General features: G+C 39.0%; 1 protein-coding gene across 1 annotated transcript; it reads right to left on the reverse strand.

The window, feature by feature from the left end:
- Positions 1-1,605: 1,605 nt before the first annotated feature.
- On the reverse strand, positions 1,606-19,525 carry dkk2 (dickkopf WNT signaling pathway inhibitor 2). Its single transcript, XM_087806961.1, has 4 exons — positions 18,958-19,525; positions 6,890-7,040; positions 4,545-4,676; positions 1,606-2,752 (listed from the first exon to the last, which is right to left on the reverse strand). The coding sequence occupies exons 1-4, from the start codon at positions 19,156-19,158 to the stop codon at positions 2,502-2,504; spliced, it is 735 nt and encodes a 244-aa protein (XP_087663087.1). The 5' UTR covers positions 19,159-19,525; the 3' UTR covers positions 1,606-2,501.
- Positions 19,526-26,230: the final 6,705 nt, after the last annotated feature.

Genomic DNA, 26,230 nt, shown 5'->3' on the forward strand with positions numbered 1-26,230 from the left:
TGAAACTAAAGCTTTTATTCAAAACCGCGAGCTGGCAGTACTTTTAGTGATTTTTTCGTTATGAATCAGTAAAAAGATGATTGATTTAAAGTAGATTTTGAAACTTTTATAGGAGTTGACTCCTCTTTTTAGCATCGATGCCTTTAATCAGAGCGTTAGATTTATATCAAGATTTCCTATTGGACAACAGAACTCAGATGTGCGATTCCGTCAGCGCGTCAATACAATGCAGGTTTGCGAGAGACGACGCCAGAAAAACTTCAAAACTGCACTTGTCACTGAAGACGCGAGGTTTGGATCCAAATCCTAGATTCTAACATTGGGTGTTTGCAGAGAAAAATAAGTTTTGGTATTCGATTTAAAGATAATTTGTGTGCACGTCTGTGTTAGTTTTTAATTGAAAAATATTTGAGAATTACAATTAGGATTTATTTACATTATCTAAACTCTCGGTTTCAAAATATATATATATGTATATATATATATATATATATATATATATATATATATATATATATATATATATATGTATATATATATATGATGACTAAGTTAAAGAATAAATGTACAGAACATTTAATTTCCCCCTTTATGTGGTCACATTTTTGTTTCTATTTAAACACAATGATAGAAAGAAATGACAAATAAAAAATTGTAAAACTTGTGTTATATCAGGGTCATGGTGACCCGAAGGCCCGAAAACAAATGTCTTTATTGTATACCTTGTGTTGTCTCACTTCTGTTTTCAGGCCTTCGGGTCACATTGACCATGAGATAACGCAAGGTTTGAATATGATAGGAAAACTTACTATAAAAAAAAAGACAACAATAACAAAGCATAAAATGTACTGTGATTGCATTTTGTTGTTTATTTTATTTAAAGATCCTCAAGAAAACCGTTTTAAGTATTTGGTTAAAAAAAATAAAATAATAATAATAATTACAATCTAACAAAAAAGATAAATTTTAGTTCTAACATGACTTTAGAAAATAAATAAGATAAAATCATTTTTTGTGTAATCGTTTACATTTGTTTATGTAATGTTTATGTTGTTATATAAAAAAAAAAATTACCCCCAAAAGAGGACAAAGAAGTGAAAAGAGATTAAAAATGAATTGAACAAAGTAGATTTAAGGTTTTAATTAATAATTAAAGGTTTAAATTAATTAGATTATAAATTATACAATATCACTAGTTGCCAATTATCTTGCTTTGCTTGACTCCAGGTTTATTCTTAATAGAAGTCTCTGTATCATTTTTTACATAATGCCGGGCCTTGAGTAAGACATATCTGGACCATGCCCTGCAAACTTTTACTGAGTAATAAAAACTAAATTTATAGAAAATAAAATACACCTAAACGCGACTTTATTTACAATGACCAATGACAAAACCAGACATTATTAAATGTATTAAACCACAAATAAACTTGTATAGAATCAGTAATTATGGTGCATTCAATAATGTGGGACAAATACAATCCACCGTAAAACTAATGTTTTCTGACTGAAAACTATTAACTCTTGTTGGTCTTGGTACATATAATGATTAAATCAAATATTACTTCAGTGGATAGATAAAAGACAGAGGCAACACAAGAAACGCTTGTACAAAATAATCTTTTATTCATCCATCATTGTAAATACACAAAATAAATCAGTGACAAGTATTGACACATTTTATATATATTTATATATATTTATAGAGGGATATAACTCTCAACACCATTTACACACCATTTACACAATCTACTCTGGAGACCACTGTGCTTGTCCTGCCTTAAAACACACAAAATAATGATCGTTTTTTTTTATGCTTCACCCAAAGTTCTACTGAAAAATATTCTGAATAAATCCAAATGAGCTTCTATTCTGACACGTCTATCACTTATTTGGTCATTTTCATTATATGTACAGGATATACAATCATTCTTAAATACAGTTTATTTACAAAAATAAGAGCCTGCTGATATATGTTCGTTAAAAGAGTACAAAATAAAGGTACTTGTGGCTATGGCTTGTTCTACTACGAGACTATTACGGCGAGTGTTCAGTACCAGGTCACAGGAGGGAAAGTGAAAGCACCGTCAACAACATCGATCAGGTTTATGGAGACTTCCTGCTACTGATATCATCATCAATGGTTAATATCCTCTCCGGTTTTGTACATGGCCCTTTTTGTTCTAACTGAGTGAACTCACAGATGAAATCATCCTCTGGTTGATGGTTTGAATTCACTTATGCTGTGACTATTCTGTGCGATTCAAGATACCAAGTTGTTGTTTAAGAGTCTCGAACTTAATCATACAAAAAAGCATAAACACACTCGGAGTCGTGGGTTGACTTTTAACTTATTAACTTTTAACAAACTGTTGTTAGCAACCATGTTCCCTCAGACGCAAATCCACATCCTTTCCTCCAATTTCCCTTCTTTTAAATAACAAAACATTTTTTGCTCCGCGGAGAACGCGAGAGAGCGGTCGCGATGTCAGCGACGGGCCTCAGATCTTCTGGCACATGTGGAGCCTGGACTTGGACGAGGAGGTGGCATCTTTCCACACCTTGCACGACAGACTTTTGGCGCAGTCGCAGCGCTGGAAGATCTCCAGGCCGTGAGATCCTTTCTTCCTTTGTTTGGTGCACACTTCTCCCTGCCGAAGCACCGGCTTGCAGATTTTGGTCCAGAAGTGGCGGGCGCAGCAGTAACCCTCAGAGCAGTCCGACGAGCGCAAACAGGGATCTCCCTCGTGACCTGGACGACCGGGAGAGAGAGACAAGAGTTACTTCAGTGGGTTTTTTTTCAAGAAGTTACAATTTATGAGTCTCGTCAGGTTCGTCTGGATCGAGCTGAGTCGGCGCATTCCTCAGCGAAGGAGCGGTACAATTAAATCAGTAAAACAACTTTCATGATTCTGGAAATGCGTTGGCTCACGGAAAGAAAAGTGAATTGACAGCCCTGTTAAAAATCGCAAATGATATTTTAATGTGGGCAGACTCCAGACAGTTTTTCGTTCTCATTCCCCTCGACCTGACCCCAGCATCAGACACCATATCTCGCTCCATCTCTCGCCATACTTGACCTTTGACCTGGTTAAATCATGTCTCTCCGGCTGTTCCCAATTCATTTAGTTAAAACATTAACCTCCCGTCCATTTCCCCCCTCCACACTGGTGTTCCACAAGGCTCTATCCTCGGTCCAATCATTTACCTTCTTCTCCTTGGTCACATTTTTCACAAATTGAATCGTCATTTGTTATGCAGACGATACCCAGCTTTACCTATGAGCCAAATCCACATCCAACCAGTTATACTAATATACTCTTGGTTCTCTAACTTTCTCAAACACAACAATAGAAAACAAAAGTCCTTCTCATTGGTTTAAAATGTATAGCGTCGTCCAATCATCATACTTCCTCCGTCGACTCCCCGGTCATCTCCTGCCTGGATGATTGCAACTTCACTATGGTCTGCCCTTTAAACCCCTACGTACAACAACTTGGATGATCACCAAGTCTGCAACAATTTGACTGGCTTTAAACAGATTCAAGTGCTCAAGCAGCAGCAATGAGAAGCCATACAGGTCATTGTGACAAGAAATACTGGAATCGACAAAAATACTGTCCACAGTTTTTTGCTATTCCTGATGAATTATAGCTGGATGAGAATGTTATGGTCCTCGTAGACTGACAGAGGAGGTCAAGATCGGAGTCTGCATGGACCATGATGTTTTCTGATGGTATAGTGAACTGTAGACGGAGATGGTTCAGGATCAGATAAATAGGTGTGAGGGAGAGAAGACCACACTTTGTTCCGGTCTGACGTAAAAAGGATGCGAAGATAGTAACAACTAGGTCGGTTGATGGTGGAGGAGGCCGACTCCAAATGTTGTATAAGGGGGATTAGGCTGTTTATCTGTTGATGCTGTGGTTGCGGACTAAATGGACAGCGTAACAATCTATCAACTGACTTTTTGTTCTCCCCGAATCCTCATTAAGCAGCAACTCGCTCAGTTCAGCTTGGCGTCGAGTAAATAGCTGTACTTACTGTGATGCTATTTTCACAGGGAGTTTCACAGTCTCTGGGGGGCACTTGTAGTTTAGAATTCTAAGTGGCTCATTAAATGTGTCGCTTTATAGACCGGGCCCTTACATTGACTTAAAGTCATGTGACAAGAACGCTAAACAGGGGGGGCTCAGGGAGCTATTAGTCGTAATTGCGCCAAACTTGCATTCTGCGGTCTCCGCTTGTGTATCAGCGAATGTGTGAAGTCAATGAAAGTGTTTGCATGCTTTTATGTCGACACTGCATCAGCGGGGGCCTGCGGTTTCTTCCCGGCTCCTCGTGCGCGACTGCGGGCTCACAGACACTGACATACGAGCACACTGGTAATTATCGGAATAGTTTGTGGACTGGCGTCGCTCGTGAACTTGCCGGGACGCAGACGGTAAACAAAAGGGTAATTCAGACCTTCTCAGGAGGCCGGTAAATAAAACAAGACTGTTTTTTACTGACCATAATGAAAAGGTAAGACGGCTATATCTTACCTTTGAGAGAATGCTTGGCGTGTGATTTGCCGCCTTTCTTCCAGCTCAGATCTTTGTTCGAGAGCTTGTTGTGTTCGTCCAACTCCGAGAGGTGAGACGAGAGCACGCTCTCGGAGACGGCCACGCAAATGTCTGCAACGAAACACCACACAAAACTCAGAGAGGAAGAAATGTCATCGACACTCAGCTCAAACAATAGTTTCAAATGAAGCAGTGACAGTTGAAAGGAGTCGTCTCTCAACATGTCTTCATTTGAATGTTGCCAGGCCTTCACAAGGAGAGTGGCTCCATCTTTTGAACGTGTTCAGATTCCAGTTTTTTGTGACCTGAGATCATGATTTGAGGGTTTACATTATTGTTAATAACTTTTCTTCATTTAACACCTGCTGACTACTTCAATTATCTCTCAAATGTGTAAGTTACCTGACAAATAAAAAAAAGCAAAGCAATAATTAGCCTAATTCAGCTTCTAAACCCTTGTGTTATATCAGGGTCAAGGTAACCCGGAGGCCCCAAATAAATGTGTTGAGGTATCCTTTGTGTGATCTCTGGGTCAAGGTGAACAACATCCTGGCAATAGCAGTAGAAGCAAACATATTATTGTTTTTAATAGGATGCAGTTTTGTTTAGTATGTTTTTTTCTCTAAAACATCGGCATGTAATTCACACTCCAATTATCAAGTTGATCTTAAGCTTGTTTGACGCTCTTTGGGATTTTCATTTGGCTGAACCCTTTGTTGGATGCTAAACGCTATGATCGACATCTGGACGGCAGACAGTCTTCATGTGTTTTTTCCTTTTGAGACTTCAAATGAATCTTCTATTACTCGTGGTGAAGTAGGAGATCATCCATAGAGCTATTCAAACATAATACAGTTTTCTCTTCTAGCCAAAGTGCTAATTGATTCATTTGAACAAATAACATTTCATGAACTCTCAAATAATGTGGCTAATATCTTTCTTATTAAAAATCGTATCCATCTAATCAATGTCACATTTTCCTAACAACCAAATCATGAATATTTGTTTATTCCTAGAAGGCCCTACATCAAATTATGATGTCGGCGAGGACCTGGCCAGACAAAAAGAAAAAAAAGGTTTTTATTCTTTATATAATGATACTAGATAATGACTCTTGACACGTCAAGACACTTGTTTCTGATTTACAAAAAATAAACTTTGAAAATTTGTAACCAACTCTATATGGGACCATCATCTGCAAAAGAAACCAATATTGGGCCTTTTGCTTTTTGGTGGGATTCATTTTTTATTCACTTAAGATTTGTTTTGTCAAGTCACGCTATCTTATTCTAGATTTTTTTTTTCTCATCTGCCACACGTTAAAATTCAGTCAATACAATATAAATGCGAGCAATGAACCCAACTGGGGCGATAAGAAGGGTCTTGGCCATTAAATGAAAAGACTTTCTTAATTTTATTTTCGTTATACTGTGCTACAAGCATATACTGTATATTAGGTGCTTCTATTTAAATGAAAAATATTCTGATGTAATAAAAGGTGAAAAATATAATAAATTAACAATATAAACTCTGTATCAGTAAATATATGTTTAAAGATTTAATTATACATTATGTTAATGTTTAATTGGTTAGAAACATGTTCTTTTTCAAATAAAATTGAGGACAATTTAGTCATTGAATTTAAAGTGAACTCATGGATCATGTCTGAAAGATAAATTAATCTGAAAAGGGAAACAAAGGCACCAGGGATACAATAAAAAACATCCAGGATTTCTCTTGTAGAAGGTCATTTGTGTTGTCGATATTTTGGTTTCAATCACTCCAGAAATAAACAATTTAACTCCACATCTGATCAAAGATCAAACACAGGCTCGAAGGTAAACCACTCGGCTGGAAATACCAAAAGCTTTGGCTCCATCGCTGGCATGAAGGTTTTTTTTTTTTTTACCCTGGAATTCTAAACACTGCGATCGTGTTTACACACCGGCGATGATCTCTCCTATGGGATCCTTAACAAGAGTTTTATAACGTAAAAACCTGTCGGTTCGGTTGATCTCTAACCCTCTGATCTTGCGTTGACATTAATTCTTCCTTTTTTATCGTTAGTGGCAGTCGGGAAAATCCTCCCGTCACTTTGCATCAACTTGACAATGTCAAATGAGCACGATTGCTGCAGGGAGGCTACTTAATAACTAACACAAGAAGAATCTTAGCATTCAAGGGAAATAACGGGATACATGTGTTTGATATTATTCTAATGCATTGGCTCCCCCCATCAAGGGACACTGTGGCACCATCTGTTGTCGTCAGCTGCTACTCATCACACCATTAGACACAAAACCTCTTGACTTTATCAAACTTACAGTTACTGCAGCGGTTTCCAGGGCAACACATGGCATCCCTGTGGCATCGCCTCTTCCTCCGGCGACAGGTGAGGCAGCGCGACGGCGCCTGCTGAGGGCTCTGGCAGTAGCTGCCCACGCTGCACTCCTTGTCGCTGCTGCAGGGGTACACCTGCGGGCGACACACATTGTTGTTGTGGCTTCGCTGCGTGAGACAAGGATCGTCATCACAAAATCACAGAAATCCCTCCTCGGAGAGGTTTGGAACGTCCTACGCCTTTCTGAAATCGAATTACCCCTTAACAAACAACATGAGACGTGGACAAACACGAACTGAAAAAACATTTCCGCCAGAGACTTGGAGACTAGTTTAGGACGTTTTCCATGAATGATAGGGGGGTTGGAGATGGTGGTGGTAAGTTTGCTGCGTATTGTTCATCGTTTTTTACGACAATTACGGAAACTAATCTAAGGAAAAAGGTCCCAGCAAATCAAGTGCAACAGGGGCAAGGAAAAACGGCTTCTGAGGCAGAAACCTCGAACAGAACCCGGCTCTCTGTGAATTGCATTCTGCTGCAACTCACTGGGATGGAGGGAGAGAAAGAGGAGAAGAACAGGAGGAGATCTTAGATCCAAGATCGGAGCTTCCAGACTCTTGCTACATCATGTCATACAACAACCATCAGTTCTAATGTCTCTCCCTGGTTGATCCGTGACACATTTTTATTATTCGCAACATTCAAATCATGCAGACTATTTGGTGGATTCTGGCGTTCCTCTCCTCTCCGAGACATTCCCCAGCCATGACGTGAATGAAACAGCCTGCAGCTGGACGACGTTGAGGAACCGCAAATGTCTTCGAGTAGCGACAACAGAAGGAGCTGAGATGAGTTTACTGTTTTGGGGTGTGGACTCAGAGGTGGTGAGGTCATCGGGTCGAGGAACTGCTTCTCCTCCCGCGGGTGACTCAGTGATCCTCCTTCGTGAGGTCTCCCTGCTGGACGGAGACCCCGGGGCCGGATCAGGGACACAGTACGCCCTAAGAATACTTCTGGCCTTCCTTACTTCAACTCCTGCCCCTGCCATCATTTATTGGACAATGATTGATGGTTGAAAACTACTCACTTCTCTATTTGTAATTCAGCAAAATATCCATTTTCATAAACTGAGGAAACTTGATATTTCGCAATCAACAAATACCTTTACTATTATGGATCCAGGAAGAAAACAAAAGACATTCCTAGTCCTCATTATTACCTCCACCAAGAAGATTATGTGTTCCAAAGTATATTTTCTCTCTCGGTTTGTGTTTGTAAAATCACACACAAAAAAAAAAGCATTGATTTCGGTACAGTTTTCAGCTGATGTTGATTGACGTTTGGTGTTGTACTGCATTACCAACTGGATCCTGGAATCTTATCAACGATAAAAGATTTTTGGACAGATAAATGATTATGGATTGGATTATTATTAGTTTAATATAAACTAATAAATCATATAATTAAAAAAAAGAGGTGGAAATGATCTGCTTGGGGGAGGTCTGCCTGCTCTTGTTAATACATTGTAATCATTATTACAGTATTTATTAAAGATAATATCTCCTTTTCTAGTTTCTCACCATATATATTTGATTAAATTATTCAATAATTGATCAATAACCATCATCAGTTAATGAATTATCACGCAGTCCATTTCATGGGAAACTCTAGGTTTTGTTTTACATGTTTTTTCTATATAGAGCTCTTTAAAAAATATATATATATATATTTATCATAAATAAAGCCTTTCAGTTTGTCAACCAATCCCTTAAAAGTCGGTTTTAATTGAATGATAGTGTCGGTCTCTCAGGATTTACTCTTTACAAGCTGTGAACAACAATCAGTTAAAATAATAATAATAAAGTTAAGCCTGGATAAACAAACCCATATGCCAGTACATTTTATTGCAATTTTGAAGATTAACAACATCTTAAAATTAGACTAGCTAGCATGAGTCAGTGGTTAAAAAGAAATCCAGTTGATTTAATTTGGAACTCTGCAGCTTCAACATGTTCCTCCGCTTTGACACAGGGGTGAAGGAATGTTTCAAGAACAGCCGCCTGAGTTTTGAGTTTGCGATCTAATGTGTCTACAGACATAATTGAAGGGCAATTACAGCAGCAAATCATACTCCTCGAGAGTCAATTCAGCCTGTTTTGTTTTAAGCATTTCTTGTTTTTGTACCGAAGGTTCGAGACGAAGAAATAATAAAATTGAGATTTTTATTTTTTTCAACGGTAAGTGGACTGAAATGACCGACTTTGAGAAACCGCCTCGCAAACACCAACTGTCCGCGGTAGCTACAATTAAGGCCGAGTTCACTTTTCCATAACAAGTGTGTACTCACCAATAAGCAGCTTTACTGGAACTGCTGATATAATTACTTGCACATGTGGATGTTGGACTTCAGAAGCAGAGAGGTAAACACGTTGCAATCCAAGACATATTTTTCAACTAGAACTGGGACATTTGAACATTGTGTAATATTTACTTTTCAAATTTTTTGGTTCAAATAACACAAGAATAACACTTAGTGAATCATCTTTCCCTATAATGTGATTACTTTTTAATCCAACATTACTGCCCTACATTTATTATATATCAATATATGACTCGACACAATGCCTAACATTTGAAATAGAACTGATAGGATAACAGATGGATTCATCCAACAACACAGCAGGTGAAGAAGAGTTTCATTGCACTCTTTTTGACAAGCGAGAGACGACAAAATGATTAAAAAGGTTGGATATTGACCTTGACAAATGTGTATGAGAGCCGTGGTTTCCAACATGCCGGGCCAACCGGGTTTCTGTTTACTTTAGAGGGCAACTAATGTGATACTTTCCCGACTCGAATGTTTCATTGTAGAATACTTCCTCTCCTATATGCCTCCCATGTTTTGAAGTACTTATAAAGTATGAAATCTCAGCGAACAAAAGGTTACAAGAGCGGACTCCATTATGAAGTAATATTGACTTTGCTCCTCCACCAGCCAGCTATTATCACGCCCCGCTTTTTAATTTATACAACGAGTCCCTTGGAGGTGGAGACTTCGGTGATTGATGACATGCGGGGACAAACCTTAACTAATACTTGAAAAAGGGATTAATGAAGTCTATCTAATCTAATCTAAAATACACAAACTGATGTGTACAATAGAGGTCCTAGGTCAATTTAAGACACACTTAAATTAACACATAAGTTGACCTTTAAAAAAAACAAGCCTGTTAACAAGTGAACATTAGTCAAATAATTAGTGTTATGATAAGATCTTTTTTTCATGCTCTTTATTTATTTATTTTTGTTGTGCTGCTTGTACTATTTTATTATTGCCTAAGGTCGTTCACCTTGTACCAGGAACAACACAGGGGACAGTTTGGGTGTGATTGTGATCTAAAGCAGTAAATATCCTGCACCAGCTTTAATTGTTTGTATGTGAGGACATACTTGTGGATTGGGTTTGTGTAAACCCGGGTTGAGAAGCTGCAATAACAGGATAACTTTAGTGTCGAAACTAAATCATACGTCTGACCCACGACGTAAATTTGTCTCGAAATATGGCCGACGCCTTGTAGATTCAAAGTCTATTTACTTGGTCGGCTCAAGTTTAAACCGGCATCTATTGATCACCGTGGTCACTGCAGACAACAGCCGGTGCAAAATAAATCCAAAACTTCCAAACACTTTCAGCGATCTCTGTCGAGTTATTTTGGTTCCATCAAGCTGTAAAACATTAGCGCGGCATCGTCCGCCTCGACCGAGCAGATCCACGGAACGAGCTGGAAATGAAACGACTGTGTAAATAAGGTCCAGCAACGACACATCTGAGCCGCATGTTTGGCTGGCACATCACCACCAGCACCGCAACCATATTTAGCCGGCGCTGCACTGACAGATCTGATTTAGTGTGGCTAACCGCCGACTTACATGGAACAATAAACATCAGAACCGACTTAAAAGCGAGACTGAAAATCATTTCAGCCACAATCAAAAGCCACTTCTGGAGGAAGGTGAGCTCGGCTGATCCCTCGTCCAGAGGACAAAACATCATTTCAGATGTTGTCCAGCGCCACACGGTGAAAGCAAATCTCTATGATGTCTGTGCACGTTCTGACAGGCTGCCCAGTGAGACTGTGACTTAGAGAGTGAGCTTGATTGTTAGTTTGGAAATTTGCCATTTTGACTTTCTCAGGCAGGATACATATGGAGGCAATGAAACAGCTGCTGAGAAATTAGACAAAATATTGAACTGAAGGTTAATCCATCATCATGACAAGATCCCAACATGCTAATGTTTAAAATATTAATGAAAATAACAAAAACCGTATGCTTGCAGGAGCTCACTTTACTATTAGGAAGTATATACTCGTGAGCCATGAAATTAAAAACGCAATTCACTTCATATCCTGTCAGAGTTAAGAAAAAAGTATTTTTCCACATCAAATGAAAAATGTTTATTGTTTAATCATGTTCACTTTTCAAGAACATTTGTCAACAATAAATCTACTCAATTTGAGCCCAAAAAATAATTGTGTACAGTATAAAAATATAAGGATTAATATTATTTACTATTATTTTTTTATTGAAAAGTTGCTTCACACAAAAAAAAAATTCAAATGTTGTTTTATTACAAATATAGTATCCTATTAGTTGTTTAACTGGTATCTTGTTAGAACCATTATTGTTCTAAATCCTAGAATCATTCAATATGTAATAGATTTAAAAAATTGTAGATTAAATGTATTTGTCATAACATAATATATTTCATCCATTTTATAACTTAATCTGTTTGTTTTTATTAGTGTCTCTTTTTCCATCCTTTTATTTTCTTAGTTTTCGTCCTGTCTTAGTTTGTCTTGACTTGTTAATGATGGCAGGAACCAATTTGTAATCAGCTTCTACTTTAGCATCCCGGTTCCAGTCCGTGGTGTCAGATCATTCTTTCATTAATGCTGCAGTTGATCTCCATGTTGTTCCTTGATTGTCTTGATTTATCTCCCTGGTGTTTTCAGGATTTTTTTTTGTTTATTCAGTGACTGAGATTTTGATTTTTTCAGTTTGAGCTTTGAGCTCATCCTTCTTTTTTTTGTCGTCCATTTTGTCAAAATCTATGTTACTTTTGGTTATTTTCAGTGTTTGTTTTTTGTTCCTCTTGGCTAAAAATGTTAAACGCACACCACCAAACTGTCTTTTTCCATCGTTTGAAACAAAAGTTGAATTGGATTAAGTTGAAAACTGTTAAACTGTCACTTATATTATGAATAAAAAGGCAGTGTAAACATCCTTTATTGTTATTCACTCCTAACTCTTGAAGCAGTTGCAATCACCATAAACACTTGCAAAGTTCCTCTGCCTGCGAGTCTTCAGGGTCGAAGCGAGCGAAGTGATGAATTGAGGCCGATGACAGGTGAGAAGCAGAGATCACAGTTTGACCGAGACTTTCCTTTGACGCAAAAATGTGCTTTTATCAGAATATTTGGACAAATGGCCATCTTACGTGCCGGCGCTCTACATTCTTCTCTGATTTCAATCTTTCTTCTGCACTGACGGGATTGGTTCAATTACAGGGGGGTGGAGGTGCGGGGGGGCGATGAGAAAAATGAGGCTCACCTCTTTCATCACATCCGTCCGCCGCTCGACGGCCCCTTTGAAACCTGGTGATTGAACGTCGACCCCCGACTTGTGTCAGATAGTCTCACCTTATCTTGTCATATTTTGCAACACCTCATTCGCAACGTCTGTAGATCAGGATGCGTATCACATATTGTGAGTGTTAGTCCCTTATTTTCCCCCCGAGATAAGCCGTCCGACATAAAAGCCTCGGCTCGGGCTGAGCGCAGGAAGTGGCTGGAAAAGCTGCAGCCGGTCATGCTGGTGTCGGTAGAGATAGAGACAGACATGAGGGAAGCCCCTCGTCCTGTCTCGTGCGTGTCTCGTGCTGGTATAAGGCCGTGGCTTTGAAGAGGAACTTCTTAATGTGCGGGAGCAACAATCTACAAGGGATTTGTTGCTGGATACGCGCAGCTGTGAAGTGGGATCCCTTATTTATCAGCGCCGAGTCATTCCAAAGGTATTGGTCAGAACGTCTCTGGATAGTTGAGGAGTCACGATGTCGCGTTAGAAAGGATGGAAGGGAAAGAAGCATTTTCTTCAGGGGTTTGACTTGAAAACGACAGTCTTCAAGTCAAACTAACCAACTATGGATTTTAATGTATTAACTTAAACGTATTGTTGGCAACAAATTAGATTTTGATTTGAGAACAATAACGTTTTTTTAGAAGCTTAAAAAAATGTTTCATGAAGTACTTCTGATAAGATAATGTGTCCGCGGCTCATTAGGTTTAGTTACAAGTGTCAATCAAAAAAGTTATATTCTTGACAGGTACTCAACCATAATCCATCTTGATAAAACCACGTCTTTATAACATATGTATTTGTTAAAGAAAACTGAAAATTTAAACAATAAAATGAAACCTGAATTGTTTGCTTATAGTTAAGAAGAAATAGGCCAATGAGATAAGAAACATTTTCTTGATTGTTTTCACTCAATAGGCAGATTTATTTTACTTTTTTTTTTACCAGTAATTCATGTGTCGTCTTTTATTAATACCTTAATAATTGAATCTATTAAATATTTAATTGAAACAAGATCTAAACACTTGCCAAGATTCCAGTAATTTCAGTTAGAAGAGACTATAAATGTCCACGACTACTCTGGTATATTCCAAATCATTGGCGCAGTTGAAAGGGATTTCAATAAAATATATTTGCTGTAATAACATTCATTAGAGTTGTTGGAAAACTGACCGGGGGAGTAAGAGTACAGTTGAAACAACCTTCAATGTTCTGTTTGGGTCGGTGTTATTTTTGGAGAAATTCACCTACAATTGAAACACATTATTTTGCTGTTATCGTGTGAAAAAACTCAAAGCCTGGATGCTTTAATGAACCTCCAAAAATGAACAGAGGGACTGAAATCCCGTCCTGTCTGGACTTTTATTTCACATTAACTTTTCAATAAATAGAAAATCTGCCATAAATGTGGAATTTCTTTATCGTTTTCCCCCCTTGTTGGCTTATCGTTGACACGCCTGGCTCAGGCGGGGGCGCCTCGGGGAGGATCCTGGCTCTGAGAATCGGTGAAAATCTCGTCTTGATTCTCTCAAAAACAGCATTAAGGGAATATGTTTCAGTGTCAATGTGAGTTGACATCTGTCGCTGAGCCTCCCGTGACTTCGAAACTTTTCGAGGTGTCGCTCTGTTGTCCGGGTCAAACACGTGATCTCACTGAGAAAACAGACTTTGTATAGTCCTGAGAGCGCAGATATCCAATAACACCGGGATGTGCGGCAGTCGCTTGGGCAAAGCGTGCCTTCAAACGCAGTCTGGCGTCTTTCATTACTCAAAACACATGTGTTTATGGGCAGGCCTCTTTGAGCTTTAGACCCCAAAGTCTCCCAAAAACAAGACCCACCTTAGGTTAAGTATAAGTTGATCTAATGCATAGGATGCCGAGGAACTGGCTCTTCAAAGGGAAGGGGAGAGGAACGCTGATTGTAATCTAGAACTTCTCGATGCGATGCATAAGAATGGGAGGTGTCCGGGTCTCGTCTCTCTCATTAACAGGTCCAATTATAGTCCAGGAGGTCGCCACATGAGGCCCCTCGTGTCTCCACCTCAGGGTCCTCACGGCACCCGAGGGACGGGCCCACGAGACAGGAGACTGAACCGGAGCCCTAACAAGCAGTCACACCTCCCTGACTCTCTCTTTCTCAGCTCATTAGGGTCACTTAACAGCCCGTCTAGGTTAGAGGGGGTGTGGGTGGTGCCGGGGGAGAGAATGAGTGAGAACGTGGCTTCGCTTTTTTTTTCTTTTTTTTTACGGGCCGAGCTCTCAGAGATGGCTTGTTAAAGTAATCTCTGCGGTGAATTAAAATAAAGCAAACCAGTCAGGGCCGACTGACCGGGACTGCGGACGTTTTACAGACGCTGCGCTGCGACGATGCCGCCACGCTGTCGGTCCCCCTGTGGGTTCAGAGGTTAAAGCGGTGAGCAGCGTCTGTCCCTCGCCGTCGGTCGTTATCCAGCAGGAGCCGGCGGTGCCACCCACGAGCTCGGGGCTGTCAAATATCTGAGGTCTGCTTTTTGGGGTTTTGGTGGCTTTTTTTTTTTTTTTTTTACAGCAGCTGAATGTGAACAGCACGAAACTTTGCAGTCTAAACCCGACCCTGGTTTGTGTGTAGTTCAGTGAACCATTATCACCAACTACACGTCCATTAGGCTGTCAGATGATTTAAACAAGCGAGGTGTTTTACCTTGATGGATAAAACACCTAAATTACACCGTGTTGTCTCCGGCATCAGCTCCACTCGTCGACATTTCTGAGCCAACAAGGATTATTCACCATGTGATCTCAAATACAGTTACCCAACACCCTGCTCAAATATCTTTTTTTTATATTTTAAATATTGGACTAAATTATTAGCTAAAAAAAATGTTTTTAGTTGTTATTTTCTACACCTAACTACATTTGTGCGTTGCTCTCTTAGAAGGTTTGGTTAGAAAAATATCCACATTTCAATACCTTTCAAACCAGACCTTATTTCTGTTAGTGTTTATCTCATAAATAGTGTTATTATTTATTTCCTGACTTTTCTGTGTTTTTTTTTTTTGATGTGTGTAGTAGTGGTGAAAGTTGCTGAGAGGAGCTCACTGGACCAACTACTGTCCGTCGTGGATGATGACAGTAATTCTCTGAACACTGTCATCAGTGAGCAGAGAAGCAGATGGAGCACGAATGCTCCTCCCATGATGCAACACTAATAGACTCAGGGACTCATTCATTAATCGTGCTATTAGACTGTTTAATTCTGAGTTTAGGGGCAGCAGTGAAGTGAAAAGATGATGATATACCATGTTAATCTTTGTTTCCTTTTTCTTTGTTATTTTTCTTTTATCTATGTTCTTTATCTTCAAACTTAGATTGTGTAAGGTAAGGTAAGGTAAAACTTTATTGATCCCTCAGGAGGTCTCCTTTGGGAAATTGTGTCATCTTGCGCTTTCTTTTTATTGCACTTTGTTCTTGTTTTATAAATGTGTTGTCTGTGTTGATGTGTCCTGGAAAAACTATTTCCAGAATGAGACCTCCAATACAATACAGTTTATCTATCCATCTAACTATGTATCTAGTTCACCCAAAATTCAAGTTTCACTAATTATATACTCACCATCAGCTCGACTAAGGGTTGGGATTATTTTCAAAGTAATCTGTTGTTTTTTTAGTGTTATAGGCAAAACATTTTTTTTGTTAATTTTAATGTAGCAGCTAATGCTCGGTTGTCTTCATCCAAAAAGACAAACTTAAAGCTTCCAAATACAGACGAGTAGTTTGGAGGTATTAGGACGTTTTTAAGTTTGTCTTTTTGGACAAAGATGAAGACGAAGACAACTGATTATTATCAAAATTATCAAACTTTTTTTTTTCTATAACTCTAAAAAAGAACTGATTAATCTGAAAAAAAAATCCCAACTCTTAGTCGACATGAAGTTAAGTAGAAAATTACATTCGATTTTTTTGGGTAAACTATCCCTTTCACAACTTAACCTTTCTACCAGCATCTTGACCAGGACTGTATTTGCATATTGTCTACCAAGCACATGCCAGAGGAGGAACTTGAATCCAGCGGAGGACAATTTTCCAAATGTTCTGCCAAACCTTAATCAGAGGAGCTTATTGCAAATGCAGAAAATGGTGAAAATATTTTCGAGGGGGAAACGCACTTAAACTCTTCTGAGGCATGTATTTAAATGAAATACCATACAACAAGTGCATTTGTTGAGCCCACGAGAAATCTATAAGGTTTTTTTTTTTCTTCCTTTAAATGATGGGATAGAAGGCACAAACCATCAGGAATGAATCTGTGACTCTATATTACTGTAATCTATGGAAACCTTAACACCGCAATAGCATTAGTCTGGAAGTGTTGGGTATTTATATACATGAATAATATCTCAAGGTTATGCAAGAACACACTGAGACAGAAGATATGATCACTTTTCAGTTTCATCTTGTGGTTTGAAAAGAGGATTACTGTATTTTAATTGAACTGGGTTGTGTCTATGAAGTCACAATTACAAATTGTTTCCATCTTTTCCTTATTATTCATGGGATTTTTTTTTGTCCCTTCTCTCTTTTCTTCTATCACTTTATGATCTGGCTCCTTATGAAGCGTTTGCAGCAGAAGAAAAAGACAATGGAATCCATATAAATTTGGAATCATTTGTAGATGGAATAGTGACAGTAAAATATGTTGTCAGATCAATAGATTTAGAAGACCGAGTAGAAAATAGCACTGAGACAGTACATACCACTGTCTAGGGGTTACTTTTACCTCCAAAAACTTCCAATTTAATCCATTTCTAACCATTGTGAAACTGAAAATATTCCAGATATGCAGGGGTCACTATCTGAACTACAGCAGGTGATGGGTGTGGACACCCTGGAAAGGTTGCCTGAGCATTGAAGGGAACAAACAGACGGACTGCCACTCACTGACAGACATGTTTACCATTAAGAACCATCTGTTGGTTCAAGCTTGAATCGAGGTTGAACATTTTGGACCGTAAATAACGATTACGACCTGCTTTGAATGATTAAAACTGACTAAAGGTTGATTTACTCTTAAGGCTTGATGGGAACTTGAGCTTCTGCTCTGCACACAGATCGCCCAGAACTATTTTTAAAAACACATCCAGGGTGGAGGGTCTGTAAATATGTATGACATAACTCGGGATATTTTACTTCAAATGCATGCTTGTTTAAAAAAAAAAATAGGGATAAAGATAAAGGTCAATAAAGATATGGCAGCGCCCTCTACCGCTAGAATATATTTGACAAATAACTACGTGTCACATTTTAATCGGATAAGTCACATTTCGAATCTTGATTTAATTCTAAAACCTACGTTACTTGAAAACATCTGGAGCATTGATTTAACTCTATTTTTTTTAATTTAAAAAATCGTACATTATAATTAATGTGTCTAAAGGTGTAAAAATATATTTCATTTAAATTGTTAAATACTGCTTGATTAAAATATGTGTTTGACATTTTCATTTTAAAGTTTCTCATTATTTATCCAAACGTTTTTGATTCAGTGACAGCTCTATCTTTCAAAGTGCATCCATCTATATTAGAAGATTTGTCAAGTTAAGTTGAACGATTCAAACAATATATTCGCGATGTTATTCCTCTTTTTTTTTTTTCTTAATTCTCTAGATATATATTTTTATTTATTTTCAATTAATCAAAAAGTACTTTCATGTCGCTTTTTTTCTGAGCGTTTTTTTTTTCTCCTTTTAATTCCATGAATCGCGTTGTTGTTGACATGTGTCATAAATAAACCCATAAAATAGTGGTTCAGGTAAGATTTTTTTTTGGACACAAACACTTTCCCTGCAGCAGGGATTGATAACTGCTCGAGTGGCTCTTAAGTGGTCGGTAAAAGTATCCCCACGGGGCCACACAACTCGAACCTCGTATAAGCACCGAGCGAGCGTCTGGATGACTTTAATAACGCTGGGATTCAGACAGAAAATAACACCCAGTGTTGTTGGATTTTTTTTTTTTTTTCTTCCTCTCACATTTTCTGCTGCTCTTAATGATTTAGTGCGTAAGTGTGCGTCAGTGGCGTCAGGTCTGAGAGGTAATTGGAGTTTATGAGGGGTCCAAACCCTAATAACCTGTTGCGTATAGAATATAGTTTTTAAAGAGACCCTCATTTTAACACGTGTTTTTTTTAATATAAGTATAGAATGAATATAGAATGACAACTTATAAATGTTTATGAGTATTTTTTTCTTTCTTATTTTTATCTTTGAATTGTTTTTTTTTCGATACTTGCTTGTGTTAAAATCTCCTTTTATGTATTTTTAGTTCAATGATCTAATCTAACCTTAAAAAAATAAAACAACAATTCCACTTTGATTTATGATTATACCATTTTTCTTTTTTAAAAAAAGGAGAGGAAATCGACTTTAGAAAATTACCTGTGCGAGGATGTTAAATTTCTTGGGGCTCCCGCTGTGGACGGTGTCGGATCGGTTCGTGGCCGGCGTCGGCGTCCTCTCCGCCGACACCGTCTTGATGGAGTTCGCCTTGGGTCTCGTCTCCGGCACCTGAGGCGTCACAGTCCGCAGGGTGGTGAGCAGAAACACCGCAAGCCAGCATCTATTCCAAGAGCGGAGCATCCTCGGGGTTCAAGTGGAAATTGTGGTGAAATTTTCATGAAACTTAAACTCTGGTCCTGGCTGAGTCCATGCGTCACCCGATGACGTCAAATGATGATAAATCAATTAACAGTAGATTGTGCCACGAAACTGCTTAAAAATAAGAATAATAAAAAATAAAAAGTTGATGGTTCTGCCTTGGATCCTGGACAGGTTTCCTCTCTAACTGAGCAGTGAGTTGTGCTGCAGGGGACTTTATGATCTGGGATACTTTCTTTTTATAGGATACTAATGAGTTTGCTTCCTCCGCCCCCATTCACCCACTGACAAAGCATGAAACTGATCCGCGCACATTGTCGTCTGGACACCGGCACCAGGAGTCCCGTTGGGAAAAAAGCCATAAAAATTATCCACTCTGTGTTTTAACTGGGGTTTCTTGACCCGTTTAATGGCAAGCCAGGCAAAATGGAAAAATAACTTTGAAAAGCTTCTGTGAAAGGTGGGACTGTTTTTGTTTTTTTTCCCCTCCAACATGATGAATAGATTACCTGTCCTCACACCGTCAGCGTCATGAAAGTACTGCAGCCTTACAGTTTTCACTTGAAGTAATTTTTTTAAATCCTTATACGGGTCGGTTAATGCATGACTATAGACATTGACATTTTATTAGTGATGTCCTGGTGAAGCATTGTCGTTATTTTCAGAGCCCATTAGAAGACACTTTTTTTCTAATCCTTTACTTTTTGCAACTAGTTCAACGGTGAATTTTGAGGCTTCATGAAGCTTCATCGACACATCAAATCATTTCCATACAGGTGTGCATGAAGAAACGACAAGTGACTGGTTCAAAGTGATAGTTCACCCAAAATTCAAACTCATTTTCTACTTGTACTCACGTCGACTAATGTCGGATAATTTAGCATTATAGACCAAAATATTTGTTCATTTTAATGTAGCGACTGATGCTCAGTTGTAAGTAAGTAAGTCATTTTTATTTGTACAGCGCTTTTCCAGACCAGGGTCACAAAGCACTTAAACAATCAAAACAATATTCAATAAAGTATATACTTTAAAGGTCAAAATAAAACTGATAACACAACAGCAGTTCCAGAAAATCAAGGTAAAGCCTGAACAAATAAAAACGTCTTAAGATGTTTCTTCTTCATATTCCTCCAAAAAGACACTTTAAAACATCCATATACTGCTTGTCTGTAAAGTCCATTGTTTTTTTTTGGAGAGTTTAAAAGGTAGGTAAGTAAGTAAATATGAACTAATATAACTTTCCTGACTCACTCACATAGTTTCAAAGGTTGAAACATTCCTCACCAAGATGCAGTGAGTCCCTCATCATGACCCTGTTTCGAACGTATTACTCTATAGAGAGCTCTGTCCGAAATCTCGGCGAACGAGAGGTTACGAGAGCGGAGTTGAATATGACGTAAAAAAAGGGCTTCACTCCTCCTCCAGCCCCGCTTTGTTTATACAACGAGTCCCTCGGAGGTGGTGACTTCCGGGATTGATGACGTGATGATGTTTGACCAATCGCAGCAGAGTGGGCGTGGTTATGGTAAACAAGATTTAATCTCCAGAATAGTGTTTTCAGTAGATCATTTTTCTAATGGAAATATTTCAGACACATTCTGATGAGTCCAAGATCTATTTAAGACAGACTAAAATCAACACATTAGTTAACTTTAAGCATCATAAATAGAGAAGTTATGTCTGCTTTGACTCACTGTCTTCACTGTCAGGATCCACAAGGTGCCTTTAAACGCTTAAACAAAAGTTGTTTTCTGGGTCGAGCCGAAGGATGAGCACACGAGGCACGAGCTCCTTATTTTCTCCTGCGGACGAGATTAACTCTTTAATTAGGAGGCGTGTTTGTTTTGGGACTGTGTGAGGTATAAAGACACGGGAGGCAAACAAACGTTGAAGGAGCGAGGTGGGTCCACGGCAGGGAATTGAACTAGTAGTTGCTAGGCACACGTTGTAAAAAAAAAAATGTTTCCCTTCTAATCAGGTGCCAAAATGAAAGGTCAACATTCATATCATCTGGAAATGAATAAGTGCAGATGCGAGTGATTAGAAAGCACGACAGGCAGCTCGACGCTGCTTCATGAAATACATAACGCTGCTGACGCCGGACTCTTGTTTTGGAAGCGGCTTCGTCTAATCATGAAGATTCAATGTTTCAAAAGTTTGACGTAGATTTTAATATTTATGGTGTACCGTGGAGTTGTGTGCTGGAGTTTGATGTGTACACGTGGAAGAAAAAGCTTCTTTAAAAAACTCTCTGACAACAAGTTCTCGTCAAAAAACGTGTCTATCTCAGGGCCAGACTCTCGGCCCGGGCTGGGAAGAAACCACTATACCTGTAAAAGGCTCCTGACCTCAAAAGAGAATCCATCAAAGGCTCAATTCAAATTGTCAACTTCCTTTGTCGGAGACAATAGACGACCGACCGAAGTGGGGAGTGGGAGGAAGTATTGGACTTGTTTGATGTAACAGTAGACGCTTGGAGGTGATACTGTTTTAGCCACCACCTTTGTCAGCCGGTTCACGCTCATTTTACCCTGAAAGCCTCTCATCAGACAGACAATGACATTTATAAACCATTCTTTGTCGCCGGAGAAGCGGAAGCTTTTTCCTGCCCGAGGGACTTAAGTACGTACAAAACGGAGTCAATTAGATAAAGGAATACGAGGTTTAAAGAAAACACTTCAGGAATATCTCAACCCTTTGTGTGGTCTCTGGGTCAAGGTGACCCAAAAGACCTGAAAATAAGAAACGTGTTTGTGGTATCCCTTGTGTTGCCTCTGGGTCAAGGTGACCCTAAGGTCCGAAAACAGGTGTTTTTGGTATATCCTGTGTTATCTCTGGGTCAAGGTGACCCAAAGACCCGAAAGAAAAATGTGTTTGTGATATCCCTTTGTTGTCTCAAGGTCAATGTGACAAGGAGGGCTGAAAAAACAAATTTGTTTTTGGTATCCGTTGTGTTTTCCCTGGTTCAAGGTGACCCAAAGCTCTGAGAACAAACGTGTTTGTGGTATCCCTTGTGTTGCCTCTGGGTCAAGGTGACCCGAAGGTCCGAAAACATGTGTTTTTGGTATCCCTTGGGTTATCTCTGGGTCAAGGTGACCCAAAGACCCGAAACAAATGTGTTTGTAGTATACCTTGTGTTGTCTCTGGATCAAAGTGACCAGAAGGGCCGAAAAAACAAACGTGTTTTTGGTATCCATTGTGTTTTCCTTGGTTCAAGGTGACCCGAAGCCCTGAAAACAAATGCGTTTGTAGTATCCCTTGTGTTGTCTCAGGGTCAAGGTGAACCAAAGGTCCAAAAACATGTGTTTTTGGTATCCCTTGTGTTTTCCCTGGTTCAAAGTGACCCGAAGCCCTGGAAACAAATGTGTTTGTAGTATCCCTTGTGTTGTCTCTGGGTCAAGGTGAACCAAAGGTCCAAAAACATGTGTTTTTGGTATCCCTTGTGTTTTCCCTGGTTCAAAGTGACCCGAAGCCCTGAAAACAAATGTGTTTGTAGTATCCCTTGTGTTGTCTCTGGGTCAAGGTGAACCAAAGGTCCAAAAACATGTGTTTTTGGTATCCCTTGTGTTTTCCCTTGTTCAAAGTGACCCGAAGCCCTGAAAACAAATGTGTTTGTAGTATCCCTTGTGTTGTCTCTGGGTCAAGGTGAACCAAAGGTCCAAAAACATGTGTTTTTGGTATCCCTTGTGTTTTCCCTGGTTCAAAGTGACCCGAAGCCCTGAAAACAAATGTGTTTGTAGTATCCCTTGTGTTGTCTCTGGGTCAAGGTGAACCAAAGGTCCAAAAACATGTGTTTTTGGTATCCCTTGTGTTTTCCCTTGTTCAAAGTGACCCGAAGCCCTGAAAACAAATGTGTTTGTAGTATACCTTGTGTTGTCTCTGGATCAAAGTGACCAGAAGGGCCGAAAAAACAAATGTGTTTTTGGTATCCATTGTGTTTTCCTTAAATGTGTTTGTAGTATCCCTTGTGTTGTCTCTGGGTCAAGGTGAACCAAAGGTCCAAAAACATGTGTTTTTGGTATCCCTTGTGTTTTCCCTGGTTCAAAGTGACCCGAAGCCCTGAAAACAAATGTGTTTGTAGTATCCCTTGTGTTGTCTCTGGGTCAAGGTGAACCAAAGGTCCAAAAACATGTGTTTTTGGTATCCCTTGTGTTTTCCCTGGTTCAAAGTGACCCGAAGCCCTGGAAACAAATGTGTTTGTAGTATCCCTTGTGTTGTCTCTGGGTCAAGGTGAACCAAAGGTCCAAAAACATGTGTTTTTGGTATCCCTTGTGTTTTCCCTGGTTCAAAGTGACCCGAAGCCCTGAAAACAAATGTGTTTGTAGTATCCCTTGTGTTGTCTCTGGGTCAAGGTGAACCAAAGGTCCAAAAACATGTGTTTTTGGTATCCCTTGTGTTTTCCCTGGTTCAAAGTGACCCGAAGCCCCGAAAACAAATGTCTTTTTGGTATCCCTTGTGTTGTCTCAGGGTCAAGGTGAACAACCTTCCTGGCTTCCATAAATACATATGCAGTAGCAGAGGTCGTTCACCTTGATCCTAAAACAAAACAAGGGTTGCTAAACTAAATTCCAGGTCATAATTAGATTAGATTTATTAGAACAGCTGTGCGGCAGAAAAGAAAACACGGAATCATGTTTTCTTCAGTACAATTTCATAGCTATTGACGTAGGAACGTCAATAACAATAGGTTGAGATTCGGACATTAAACCATCGTTCATTAACAAGTTGTAAATACTTCATAGCAATAAAAAACTACATCAAAGCAAGTTGTTTGTGTGCGATTGTTTGAAAACAAATCAATTCAGGGTCAAAGTTTCCGTGCGTTCCAGTGAAACATTCCTGAAGACGGCGACTGCTTTCAATCACGGCGTTGACGGCGCGTTCGTCTTGACCACACGCGGAAACCAACAGTTTCCTTTAGAGATTATACCGAACAACGCGTCAGGAAATTAGTTTTTAACGTGCCCCAGCCCAGTGAAGGCATGCCGCCATGTCCCATGTGAGTCACACAAAACATGGTCAGACGAGATGATAAACAAATGATCCAAGAGGCTGTATATTCCTTCTTGGCAGCTCTTGAAGCATTTTCCGTTTCCACTCGCAGATGTGAGCGTTCGACGGGTGACGCAGCAGATTCAGCAGGTGGCTGAGAAAAGAAAATGTGAGGGAAAAACTTGTGTGTTGTGATTTCAAAACTGGGATGATTGTGTTTTGATTTGTTCAAACGATAAACGTCAGTGATTTGTTCTCATTGATGGTTGTTTTCCTGGGAGGTTTTGTTTTTTTGAGCAATTGGTATCTTCAATGAAGTCATGGAGAAGAATCATCATGTGAAAGAAAATCACCCACGTGTGGAAGTTTTTATATTTTGAAGATGAAGATGAATTAGACGACGGACGATCCCTGCAGATGCTTGCAATTATCACACAAGCTTTCATGTGAGATAGAAACAAAATGGTATTTGTCAAAAGTATTGGCCTCAACTTAATGACACGATGACAAACTAAAAGGAAACGAAAAGAAGCAACGAGAAAAAAACCTTTTGAGGCGTTGGATTTAGACATATTCCACGAAAAGTCATTTCAAGTTCATAATACATTGTAATCGTTAGGTTAAAAACTGTGTTTGTTTTTTGTCAAATAAAAGAGAACATGATACAATTGAAAAAGCTCGACTTAAGTGTACACATAAGTGTGCCTTAAATAGATGTTGGACTCTATTGTATCATCAGTATGTTTATGTTTGTACAAAACTCTCTTTTCAATGAAATATTTACATTAGAAAATTATTTTAAGCCCCGCCTACTGAAAGAACGACGCCCACTCTGCTGTGATTGGTCAAACATCTATGTTTGTCACTGCACATCATCAATGTCACCACCTCCAAGGGACTCGTTGTATGAAAAAAAGGGGGCTGGAGGAAGAGTAAAGCCATTATTACGTCATAATGAACTCTGCTCCCGTAACCTCTTGTTCACCGAGATTTCAGACGGGGGAGAACTTTATAAAGTAATCAATTAAAAACGTGGTCTTTATTAGAGACTGACTGCATCTTGGAGAGGAAGACTTTTGACAACATTTGAAACATGTGAGTAAGTCAGGAGAGTTGGGTTTTCACATTAGTTGAGCTTTAAACTCTTCAAAACATCAAACGGTTTTTGATGTAAAATGGTAAAAACGGATGTTTATTTGTACGGAATTCTAACTTTTTTAATGTTTTCATAAAATACACCATAAAATATATATATTTTTTAATAAAACTTCTTCCTAGTGTTGCTATTCTTCTGGCTATAGTTAAGTCCTGGCTCTGATTTTGAATTTGATACATCTTCCTGAGTGTTTTATACTACAGATGGTGCCCAATATGTCTTGCTAGAAACTTATAGAAACCGTGACCCCGTCGATAGTAGTGCATCTGACACACACAATCTCACCTCTAGATTGACGGTGGAAATCAGTCGCTCTCGACGCATAAATCGTTTTTCGTGTCCGAACAATTGAGTCGTCTTGTCGAGGCTTCAATACGATAGGGACGTTACAGACGAGCGCTCTTTAGGAGGTTTTTAGATGTTTTGAAGCATCTTTTTGGACGAAGTTTTTAGACATATGAGCTCCAGTCGCTACATTAAAATGAACAAACATTTTTGTCTATAACTCTAAGAAGGAACAGATTACTCTGAAAATAATCCCAACTCTTTGTCGACATGAGGGTGTGTAGAAAATGAGTGAAGTTTGAATTTTGGATCTATCACTTTAATATACAGCAGACAACAACTTATATTATTTGATTCATTCTGACACAAATGAAGACATACTACTGAGAGGAGGAGGAATAACTGACAGAACAGGAGGAAACCACACTTCTGAAACCCTGCGTGAGCGATGCAGTATTGCCCCAAACTGTCCAGAAAAATAGATTGTTTGAGAATTTGCAAAGCTCTTGAGCCCACTTTATGTCAACACGAGCAACGTGAGAGCTTAGATAACACAGGATAGTTCGGGAGGATTGTGTTTGAACTCTGGATGGAGCTTTTAAAGCAATATTGGAAGTG

Source organism: Callionymus lyra, chromosome 1 (genome assembly GCF_982586985.1).
Source record: "Callionymus lyra chromosome 1, fCalLyr1.hap1.1, whole genome shotgun sequence".
Lineage (NCBI taxonomy): Eukaryota > Metazoa > Chordata > Actinopteri > Syngnathiformes > Callionymidae > Callionymus > Callionymus lyra.

What these genes read in the sequence shown, in the direction of transcription:
- dkk2 (XM_087806961.1), bottom strand. Translation starts at nt 19,158, where the DNA reads ATGCTCCGCTCTTGGAATAGATGCTGGCTTGCGGTGTTTCTGCTCACC. An exon ending in TGGAAACCGCTGCAGTAACT is followed by an intron (nt 4,677 to 6,889) that starts GTAAGTTTGATA and finishes GTTTCGTTGCAG; the next exon opens with ACATTTGCGTGGCCGTCTCC. An exon ending in CGCCAAGCATTCTCTCAAAG is followed by an intron (nt 2,753 to 4,544) that starts GTAAGATATAGC and finishes CCGGTCGTCCAG; the next exon opens with GTCACGAGGGAGATCCCTGT.